The sequence below is a fragment of the Aptenodytes forsteri genome, unplaced genomic scaffold (genome assembly GCF_000699145.1).
Source record: "Aptenodytes forsteri isolate BGI_AS27 unplaced genomic scaffold, ASM69914v1 Scaffold353, whole genome shotgun sequence".
NCBI classification, from domain to species: domain Eukaryota; kingdom Metazoa; phylum Chordata; class Aves; order Sphenisciformes; family Spheniscidae; genus Aptenodytes; species Aptenodytes forsteri.
In genome coordinates, this window is record NW_008794953.1 from 1005752 (window position 1) to 1017429 (window position 11678).

General features: G+C 42.0%; 1 protein-coding gene across 6 annotated transcripts in view; it reads left to right on the forward strand.

The window, feature by feature from the left end:
- Positions 1 to 11678, forward strand: part of ZMIZ1 (zinc finger MIZ-type containing 1) — a 318248-nt gene that overhangs the window by 284749 nt on the left and 21821 nt on the right. For 4 of the 6 annotated variants that reach the window (XM_009275432.2, XM_009275435.2, XM_009275434.2 and 1 more), the window contains 7 exons: positions 850 to 1032; positions 3350 to 3524; positions 4517 to 4703; positions 8044 to 8254; positions 9468 to 9573; positions 10141 to 10301; positions 10637 to 10704. In XM_009275432.2, the coding sequence (XP_009273707.1) occupies positions 850 to 1032; positions 3350 to 3524; positions 4517 to 4703; positions 8044 to 8254; positions 9468 to 9573; positions 10141 to 10301; positions 10637 to 10704 (1091 nt within the window). The remainder of the gene's footprint in view (positions 1 to 849; positions 1033 to 3349; positions 3525 to 4516; positions 4704 to 8043; positions 8255 to 9467; positions 9574 to 10140; positions 10302 to 10636; positions 10705 to 11678) is intronic. The other 2 variants (XM_009275436.2, XM_009275437.2) reach the window with 1 other exon arrangement.

Genomic DNA, 11678 nt, shown 5'->3' on the forward strand with positions numbered 1-11678 from the left:
CATGGGGTTGTTGTGGCCGGAGTGCAGGACCCGGCACTTGGCCTTGTTGAGCCTCATACAGTTGGCCTCGGCCCATCGATCCAGCCTGTCCAGGTCCCTCTGCAGAGCCTTCCTACCCTCAAGCAGATCAACGCTCCCGCCCAACTTGGTGTCATCAATTCATTTATGGAAACTTCTTATTAATCAATTAATTTTTCAAATTGACGTTTTATTACCTTTTAAGTTCTGGTTTTCATGACTTTGATTCCAAAACTGCAGCGCAGTACTAGCTAGCACTAGCAAGGTGTTTATAACTAGTAATAGCTTCTGTTTAGTTGTTAGGGTATTGGTAAACACTCTAGCACAGGGCCGGCATAGCAGTTGTGTTGAGAAGACAGACATGGACAGCACAGCTTCTATTCTCTGCCCAGTCCAGGATTATTTTTTTTAATGTTACTTTTTCTTTTGTGCTTTCATTCTCCATTTGGAAAAGGAGCCCCAGGGATGGGGCTGGTAGCGTTTGCGAAAACACAGAGATTTTATGAACATTGCATCTGCTTGTAATTCTGGTTTCTTCAAACACGGTGCCCTTTGACAGCGCTGCAAGGCTGAGTGTATGTGTGTGTTAAGGAACATGGTTATTCTTATCCCACTTTGGTTTGCAGGACTTCTGTACTTCGGAGTGAGTATTAACCTCCAGCCATCAGGGCCCTGGTTTAGGCGTGAGTGGCACTAAGTTGAGGAGTATTCACCTGGAGAGTTTTTTTTTGGTTTTTTGATTCCACTATTGAATGTATGCTAATAATCAGTTCAAGACAGCTGCTTGCATGAAACAGATCTTTGTCTTCTTTCATCTCTGTCATGAAATAGCCGAATTATGGAAACCAGCAGTATGGACCAAATAGCCAGTTTCCAAATCAGCCTGGTCAGTACCCCACTCCCAACCCTCCAAGACCCCTTACGTCTCCCAACTATCCTGGACAGAGGATGCCAAGCCAGCAAAACACAGGGCAGTACCCTCCTCCAACGGTCAACATGGGGCAGTATTACAAGGTAAGAATTTTTAGATTATCTTGTTGCGTTCTGGTAGGCGTTTATGAATGAAGTCACATTAATGACTTCATAGCTACTGCTTTTACGTAGTTAAAGGAAAGAGAGAAAAGAGCACAGCGTTTTTTACTAATGTTTTGGATATCACAGAATCAAGTCAATCAGCCAAGTTGCATTGTAACTTCAGAGCAGTTCATAAAGAAAACTGAATTTTACTGCAGCTCATTAGAGGCTTTTATAAGAAAATGTTGGTTTCGCTTTAAACAGAGCATGTGAAAAGTAGTACCTAATGGGATTCAGGTGCAATATTTTCACCTATTCATGGCACTCTGCAAGAATACAACTTTGGAAATTTGTAATAAACAAGTTCCACATTGCAGCATCCCAGTTTCAGACCTACAGTGGTCACTGTTGGATTAAGCCAGCCCAAACATAAAAGCTGTTCCAGCTGTAGAATTCATCTTTGAACGGAAGTTTGCGTGACTTTCTCCGACCTCTCCCTCCCCTTTTCTCCTTCTTTTCCCTCTGTGTTGCTTGTTTTGGGCAAGAATTAGAATTGTTGAAATGTTGCCTAAAACCTGTTTTATGGATACATCTCGAGCACTTAGTATTATCCAAACTGAGTTTGTACTGAGGGCCTGCTGAGGGTTGATGCCTTTGAAGTGTGCACAAAAGCCATTTTTTGCACACAGGTACTCCAGTTGAGTATAAAAATGGGGAGGACCATCGATGGTCTGACCTGCTTTTAAAGCATTAGCTGTTGAAGTCTCTGGACTACATTCTGATTTTGAATGTAGGCTGAAAGAATCTTAAGATGCACGTTGGTCTTGAACTAGAATTGTTCCAGTGTGATTCACACAGAAAACACCACTAAAAAAAGAGGGGGAAAAAACCCAAAACCCTTTACTATAGAGCATCTGTTCTACGTGCAACCAAGCTGTCCACTGTGGTACCCAGAGGAATGCCTGTTGCATCCTGGCAGCTTTTGCAGTACACTGCGAGGAAGAACACGAGGAGGAGACAGATCCTCAACTACTGTAATTCCAGTGCAGTCACTTATGCTAAAATAACAGCAGAAGATCTCTGTGAAGTTTTTAAGTGACAGATTTTCTTTAATACATTTTACATGTGTTTATTTTAGATGGGGTTTAAGTTCTTTGTTTACAGGATAGTTCTAACATGGAATCTGTGGTCTTTCCAATGCATCCCCTATTTTGTATTCAAATATCGACTGTTCTGGAAACAGTTAGAAAATAAGAGACCTTGTTAAGGGAGATTATCCTGGCTAGGGGAAAAATTCCAGCTTGCCACAGACAGGACCTGAACCTTTGGATTGTAGTGATTGTGGAGATAGTAACTGTATGTGTTAAAGAAAAAAGCAAAGATGGTTGGAAATGTAAATGCTTAAGATTCCAGAATGCAGCTCTCTTATGTACTTTAGAGTATCCTAGGCTAGCAGCGCAGCATTTAGATAGGGAACCAGATTTGAAGTCCTGATACTTTGGCTGTCTAAAGATTTTCATCTTCTGACACTCTCATGTTTCTGTGCTTATGGTACACGAGCTATTACAAGAGAGTACCATGCAATTGCAGTTTTGTTTAATGTCAGCTTCCTTCACATCATCGTTACTGGTTTATTCTGTTTACTGCAGCCATCTCCTTAACCACAAGAAACAAAACCAATGGTGTTTTAATACTATAGCTACCATTTATACTGAACTATCCTTTTTGTCTTAGTTTGTCTTATTCAGCAGCAAACTAAGAACAGAATCAAATTGTAGGTACACGGAATAAAAGACATCCCCTGACCCCCAGAGCTTTCACTCCAAGTAGATGAGTTGGACAGGGGTGGAAGAAAGGATAGATGGAAGTAAAAGGGACACAGACATTCTAATTGCGTGTCTTAGGATTTTGTTTTTCATGTAGGCTTTTGTGCACTGGGGCTATTTTGGGAGGAAGCCAAAGAGATACAAAGGGCTGGGTGGGTTGGGGTGGTATGGAAAAACTGAAGTGAATGGCTAGTTGGTTTTGGAAAGAGCATTCAGAGGAACGCGATAAGCCTCTTGGCAGCTTTGCTTGTATCTGGTCATTGCCTGAATTAAGCTGGCTGGTCTGCTGGTTTCAGTTCCTGCTTTGCTCTCCTAGTCTGCCTCTTCCCCGAAGGCCTCATGAGATGCCCTGTGGTTTCTTGTCCTTCCGGAGACAGAGGGGCCTCTCTACCTTGTTTGTAGTCTTTGGTGTTCGATAGCAGTACAGTTCACAAAGCTTATTATTCTTCTTTTCAGACTGCAGTAACAATGTGATGTTATTTATTTTCTAGCCATCAAGGCCTGTACCTGTGGCAAATTACCCTCATTCACCTGTTCCAGGAAACCCCACGCCACCTATGACTCCAGGGAGCAATATTCCTCCATACCTGTCACCTAACCAGGATGTCAAACCACCATTCCCACCTGACATTAAACCAAATATCAATGCTTTACCACCACCTCCAAGTGAGTAGCAAACAGAATGCCCCCACAGTCATTTATTGTCCCTCTGTTCTCTGCCACATACATTTCAGAGTCTGGAAACTAGCTCTGATTGCTGCTCAGGGAGAGGCTCAGATTGCTAAGCTGTGATAGGTGACATGCACGGTGCAGGCTCACTAGAGCCAGTGGACAGGAAAGAGAAAGATGGCTATCCCCTCCTAAAATAGAGAATCAGAAAAGTTCTTCCAGGTTAAACTTGTAAGGATTTTACTCCTGAAGTTTTCCTTTGATACACTTCCTGAAGATAAAACACTTGATCTTGGGTTGCGTTATGTGTGCTTGGTAGGCTTGTTTATTGTATGAACTTTCATTGCGGTCTGTTTTGTTCAAGGGCAAAGCCATTCATTGAACATCACTGCAGAATAGTGGGAAATGTGAATATTTATAGTGGTGTCTCTATTGTGATCCATACAGGCTGCTTAAGAATTTTCAGTAGTATGCCAAAAATTGATACATGTTCCTTTCAAAGCCACTCAACGTCACAGCTACATTTGGCTGGGAACAGGGCAAGAATAACAAGATCTCTCTGGCTGTACGCTAGCACAAGATATTTGAGGTTTTGAAGTGACTGATGAACAATGGGAGATATCATTTACTCTAGGGACCTGGGAGAACCTTTATATTTATATACTTATTTATATTTATATACTGTAAAGTAACTGCTGCTGCATTAGCACTTTGCAACTGGTGTTTGGAGTTCAGGATAGCTGAAAAATGAAGTAGAAGAAGGTGGCCTGCAGTATTATTTGGGCAAGAACACAGCATTTAAAGACATTTGAACTTCATAGATTAGCTGTAAGATACCACAAAACCTCGTTTTATGAGATCAGATAGTAATTGAATACCAGTGATTTTCTTCTGTGTGTGTGTGAACCTGCTAAGTTAGACCCAGTAGCAGATCACTGTGCCGTTTGTTACTATTCTGTATAAATATACACATTATTGTTGCACTGCAGATGCTAAAGGGAAAGTTCACGCTTTCTCTCCCTCTTCGATCCCAGCCAACCACAATGATGAGCTGCGTCTGACGTTTCCCGTGAGAGATGGTGTTGTACTGGAGCCCTTCCGGCTGGAACACAACCTGGCAGTCAGTAACCATGTCTTTCACTTACGGCCAACTGTTCATCAGACGCTGATGTGGAGGTAAGCTCAGCCTTGCTGCGAGGAAGTCTTGCGCCCAGTGATGGAGGAGTGGCAGGCCAGATGAACTTCATTTAGGTTTCCCATGAATTTCACTTTTAAAATTGTGGCCTAGGTAGGAAAAAAGGCCTTTAAACTCACTGACACTCTCACCTGTCACTTTCCAGAGACAACACCTTCTAAAATGCTTCCTGATCTGTGTTGCTTCTCCTTGCTGATAGCATATGGCATGCAGCGTTTGAAAAATCACTGCAACTGTCCCATTCTTTCTGCTCTGGGTGGAACGGGTGTGGGACGTGCACGACCGACACCAGTACAAACTTCCATTTGGGAGACTCTGAAGTCCTAGGTGTTTTGTGGCCTGTGAAATGTTAGTTGCAGGAGTAAATATGCAGGGCTGTTACAGTTGATGCTTAAATGGTGGAGAGTATCTGATAATGAAAAATGACATGCTAATGAAGGGCCTTGTTTAGAGGCTTGGTAAAATCATTTGGAAAGACAAGTGCTTAAATCCTCCAAACTTTAGAAACTAACTTCCTAAATTCCTCCTCTCCTATGACTCCGTGGTCAGAAATATCAGAACGTAGCTTTCCACGTACAAAGGCTTTTGGTTTTCACTTACAGCAAGTGCTACTTTCTAGCACAGAGGAGTAGTTTTCCTAGGTGGTACTTTCCTGCATTTAATGTAGATCTGTATAAGTGATTCCAGGTTATGTCCTGATTCCACCATGCTCATGTGGAAGGGCTTTAGATTGCATGACAATCAGAGCCTTAATTTTTTTTATTTGTGTATTTTCAAATAGCATGGAATCATTTTGTCTCCTTGTTCTGTTTTTCTCAGAAAGCATCTCCGTGTTTATCCCCGCTGCTGATTACATTGTTTGAGCCTGTCTCTGTGCACTGTGGAGGCTGGTTAGTTGCTCAGGATCTTGTACGGAGGTTGTTTCACAGGTGTAGCAGCTGAAGTGGTAAAATGCAGCATTTTAAGCACATTTTCCATTACGCCTGCCTCGCTTTCAGTTTCTTCCTGAGCCTGGACCACATACCCCTTGACCTTAATGGGAATGATAACTTGTAGCTTCGGCTTTTTTCCCTGTGAGGATCTTCTTCCCGTTGACTGGAATCCACTTGAGACTTCTATTTTCACGGTGTGGAGGGCGTGAGGTGGGCAGAGAGGTGCGCTCAGTTCCCTGCCTCAGGGACAGACTCTGGCTCTAAAGCTGAGGCTTGATGCGGGATGCAGGAGTCCTTGCTGCCACGGTGCCCCCCTACCCTGAGGTAGCCTGGGGGTTGGAAGGCAGACCACATCCAATAATTAACACCTAACTTTGAGGTCAGTTATTGCTTACTTGCATTTCATTATCGTGGAGTACTCGCAGCAGAGGGAGTTTTGGCAGTTATTTGCCGGTTCTTATTAATAAGTAATCACTACTGGGGATTGTGCTGGCTCATTCAGTAGATTTATAGTGCTGCACTGAGGCATGAGGCTGTTTCTTAATATCTGTTCTTTCCTTCTTTCTTCCTTAGCTCACCAAACACATAGCCTTTATTTAAACTTATTTTAATGAAGACTCATAGGTAAACTGTGCTCAGGTCTGCTGTTTTGAAAAGCTTGTTAATAGTGGGGGGAACGGATGGTCCTGTAATGAAGTCATTTCACATTTAACTCGGGGCTGGATGGATTCCAGAAGAATGAATTAGTCACATGTGTGGATGGATTTCAGTTTTATAGAGAATGGTGGAATCGAGCCAATTCTTAATATTTGTCTGCCAGTTAAAATATTCGGCAAAACCTCTCACGTGTACACACATAATGAATAGCAATGCAACTGTTTTTCTCCCTGCTGGGAACTTTTCATGGTTATGAGAAACAAAGGTTGAAGGCAGGGAAAATGTCTCCTTGAAGCTGGTTCAGTCTTAGCACTGCTCAGTTATTAATAGCGTCCCACAGCGGAGACACTGCATGCTGAGAACATGAGGGTCTCCTGAGCTCTGTCACTGCTCTGTGACGTTCAGCAGGCCTGCTCAGAGTCCTCGGGAACACGCTTAATCTGCTTGGTTTTTGTATCGGAGGTACCAAGTTGTGCTTCCCTCTGGCTTTGGGTGACTGCGGTGTGTTCTCGTGAGGCGAGAATCTCCAGCGGATCTTGCAGAGAGAGGTGTCAAAAAATTGTTAATAAAATATTGAAAAGAAGCCTGTAAAGACTTAATATAGACGGATTATGTTGAAAGGTCAGGTAATTTGTATTCTGTACCTTTCGTTTTAAAAAAAAAACACACGTTTTTATCCAGTGCTAAATCTTGATGTTTCAAAATCCAGAAAAGACAATGTTAAGTCAGAATTGAAATCTCTGGTTTTGGATAAGGAAAATGGCAGTTAAGGTGATGATCTCCTGAATGAGCTGTTCCTCATGGATCTTACACAGATATCTTCCTTCAGGCAAGATGAAGAAATGAGCACCTAGGTTTTCAAGCATAAAAGATAAACATTCAGCTGTCTTTTGCTGTCATGAACAGCAGAATCCTGACATTTCAGTTCAGTTCTTCATGTTCTTTTAAATTCTTCTTCAAATTACTCATTTCTAACACAAGGTTAACATCCGTGTATGAGACTGAAGTCAAAGTCTCTACCCACTTAATTTGTGATTAACTTAATCTCAGCCTCTTCCTTTTTTGGAGGTGTTATAAAACTAATTTTTGAGGAGCTAAATAGTGTGTGGAAGTTATTATTGGAGAGGTGGGAGGAATTCATGCTCTGAAAGAAGGTCTAGATTGGGTAGATTTAATCCACAGCTGTGTTAATTTGGAATCGCAGAAACACAGGGGGTGAGATAGAGGGGTCATTTTATCTTAGTTGACGTACCTGTTCCAAGGCAGGATTAGCTGTTACCTGTATTTTGTCTGACAAGTGTTCATTCAAACGCTCTTTTAAGTGCTCTGAAGTAGTGAAGAATCCACAGTCTTCCAGCACAACCCACTGCAGCGTATCACTTTCTTGTTCTTAACTCTTAACACACAGGAAGGACCTACCTGATGTTAACATTTTTCTTTCTGCAGGATCATTCCATGATCTAGTTTTGCAAAGTGGTTTGAGATCTTCCCTTGGAAAGTCCTTTATAAGTGTAAAATATTAACAACAACTTTGTGGCATGCTTGCATCATTAATTCATCATGACTTGCTTCTGTTAAGGGCTTTTATGAAGAAAGTATGTTATATTCTTTACTGGCAATAATTCTAGAAAAATAATCTGACTGGTAAAGAAAAAGCATTCCTAGCATCAAAACGACCTCCCTCTGCAATGTGAAAGCAAAGTTAAAGGAAGATTTATTGGTTGTTGTACAGGTCTGACTTGGAATTACAGTTCAAGTGCTATCACCATGAAGACAGACAAATGAACACAAACTGGCCAGCTTCAGTCCAGGTCAGCGTTAATGCAACCCCACTTACCATCGAACGTGGCGACAACAAGACATCTCATAAACCTCTGCACCTAAAGCACGTCTGCCAGCCAGGAAGAAACACGATTCAAATTACAGTCACAGCGTGTTGTTGTGTAAGTACGCTGAGCTCACGGCTGCAGCTGCTGATGCTGAGTTTGCTATTCAGTACAGTTTGCAAATGTTGCCTTAGCTGAAAGCTTTACTCTCATTTTTTCCCATGCATTTTTCTGGTGAGGTGCTTGTTTGATGATGTTGACACAGTCAGAGTGCTAATATGGAAATTTTTGCTGCTGAATTATTGCAGAATGTAGTGGTGTCCTTTCGATGTCTCTGGAAAGGCTTGTGGTCTAGGGGAGGAAGGGAGTTTGATCTCCTGCCTATTTAGCGTGTGCCTGTGTAACAAGGCGGCTAAAGTATATTAATGTATAACTAGATTATTGTGATGTAGACTGTTGTCCAGTACTAATTTCATTTACTTAGGGTATTAAACTGTGTTTGGGTTGACATGACAACATCAACACCATAATCATTGGTGTGGTGATGATTTTTCAAATAGCTTTTCAGATGAAAAACTCCTATTCCGTGATGCAGTCTAGACCATGCAACTTTCCCCTTTCTCCTTTTCCATGGTTTAGTTACTCTTGGGGACGAGTACTGTATTTTTAATGCAGACTGTTGCACACATACAGTCTGAGCTTTTGACTGTTCTGTTGTCACTGACAAGAAGGCAAGCTGCTACCTCTCCCAAGGTCGCAGTGTAAGGCACTTTGACAAGAAGCCACCCACCTGTTTTGCTTTACTTCACACTGATGTTTCTCTGCATAATGTGATTTATCTGGTGGCTAAGAGCAGGGGCAGCATCCTGTGAATCCACAACGAGTTCTGTGGTGGGGAAGAAGATTCGGTTGGTTCCAGACACATCAGTAGCAAATCGGTTTTGCAACTTCCAGCGTAGTCTGAGGGCAGGCAGGTAGGCTAGACTGTGTCAAAGAATCCAGGGTTTTAAAAATAAAGCCCTGTGTCAGAGATAAATACGTCAGCCCTATGTATTCTGAATATTAAGGAGGGAGAAAATGCAGAAAAATCTTCGCTTTTTTTAAAAGCCCTTGTGTACGTTATGCTTCTGGAGCACAGAACAACACACTGCGCGGCGTGCAGAATATCCCTAAGGGAGCGCATGTGCGCAGTAGAGCAGAACCAGCTTTCGTATTTAAGCATCAGGCTCTTACGGAAGCCACGTGTCCAAGGGAAGAATGCAGCTCTGTTCAGCAGTGTATTTACCGTGCGTGTTTGGTTCTCTTGGTAACAAAATGCGTTTTCTTTCAGTCACACTTGTTCGTGTTGCAGTTAGTACACCGGCCATCAGTTCGCTCCGTACTTCAAGGTCTACTAAAGAAACGCCTCCTCCCAGCAGAACATTGTATCACTAAGAGTGAGTTTTCATTTTGTGTGGGTGATGACTTTCCAGAATGCCTATGTTCAGTTGCGATAAGCTATTTCTACACAAGGTTTACTTGCTTATTGAAAACCTTAAGCTGTACTTGTCAGGATTTTCCAGAACATCCTGTGCGTAGATTAAATCCTTGGTATCCTCAAATGTTGAGGGCTATTTGGGTGGGGGTAACAAAGTACCAAGGACACAAGCGTAGTTCCCAGCGAGGACTCTCCCATTCCAGGAGAATTTCTCTGGCTTTTCCCCTATATTTGTTTTTAACTTACCTACAAGCCCCGTGTAGAAAGATTATTCTTTCTTTATTTAGGGCTGCTTTTAAGTGCTTGTATGGCACTTTATTTGATTGAGGGTATAGCTGATACGCATGTGTGTGATGGTTTGTCTGTTCAGGAGAATGTTATAAATTACACAGAATACACCTATGTGGATAAATTGTCCATTAAATTAGCCCTTAAAGGTTGAAGTGTTGGTCTTTCAGATTTCTACGTTAGAATTTACAGTGCGCTTGTGTTTTCTCACACATACACATACCTTTTTCCTGAACAGTAAAGAGGAACTTCAGTAGCGTAGCAGCTTCCTCTGGCAACGCGACACTAAATGGCGAAGATGGAGTAGAGCAAACTGCTATTAAAGTGTCTCTGAAGTGTCCGATCACATTCCGGCGGATTCAGCTCCCAGCAAGGGGTCATGATTGCAAGCATGTGCAAGTGAGTAGATGCCAGTGGCCTGGCAGTATTCCCTCAGCCATGTGTTGTTACAGTACCTTTAGCTTGGTTATCATATGAGAGAGCCTAATGAAATGGGATTTCTTTGTGTTTATCAACCTAAATAATTAACTAATATATATATATGTTTAACGTGGAGGGAGAAAGTAAGCTATTTGTTTAGTTTTTAGTGCTAGTAGGCTTTTTTTCATGGCAGTTTTACTTTTGTCCAACTGATTCAGTTAATACAGTATTTTCCCTTGATTTCCTCTTTTATTTTTTTTTCTCTCTCTTTTTTTTTTTTTCCTTCCCCTTCTTTGTTTCTTTCTGATACCTAGTGCTTTGATCTGGAATCTTACTTGCAACTGAACTGTGAAAGAGGAACTTGGAGGTGTCCGGTATGCAAGTAAGTGCAACCATACTACATGAAATGCAGTTATACACAATTTGACCAAATTCAGATCATATTTAAGGTCATGGAGGGGAGAAAAAGGAAGTGCTAGGAAATAAGGTGTATATATTGCATTTACCTAGCAGCATAAAGTCCAATGAGAATTCTTGCAATATTTTATAAATTGAGGGAACACCCTGGATTATTAGAAATTTAAAAACAGATAACGAGATAATTTCTCACAAAACACATAATCTGCGAGCTCTCATTACAGGCTATCAATGAGTTGTGTAGAGTTCAAAAGCAGCTCAAATACTTACATTGATAAGACAGATATCTACATAAACGAATGAACTGGGAGTTTGTCTTCCCCTAGATTATGAAGTATAAGCAAGCAACTACCAGACAACAACTTTTGCTATGGCAAAAGAATGGATAGTCTTATTCTAGAGTTATTTTTGTATAATTTTAATGTTGTAATGCCCAAATTACTGAACTTCAAATACGTAGATACTAAAGTGTTCAGCATAGAATCATAGAATAGTTTGGGTTGGAAGGGACCTTTAAAGGTCATCTAGTCCAACCCCCCTGCCCTGGGCAGGGACATCTTCAACTAGATCAGGTTGCTCAGAGCCCCGTCCAGCCTGACCTGGAATGTTTCCAGGGATGGGGCATCCACCACCTCTCTGGGCAACCTGGGCCAGTGCTTCACCACCCTCAGCGTAAAACATTTCTTCCTTCTATCTAGTCTCAGTCTACCCCCCTTTAGTTTAAAGCCATTCCCCCTTGTCCTGTCGCAACAGGCCCTGCTAAAAAGTTTGCAGCCATCTTTTTTATGAGCCCCCCTTAAGTACTGATAGGCTGCAATAAGGTCTCCCCAAAGCCTTCTCTTCTCTAGGCTGAACAACCCCAACCCTCTCAGCCTTTCTCCATAGCAGAGGTGTTCCATCCCCCTGATCATTTTTGTGGCCCTCTTCTGGACCCACTCC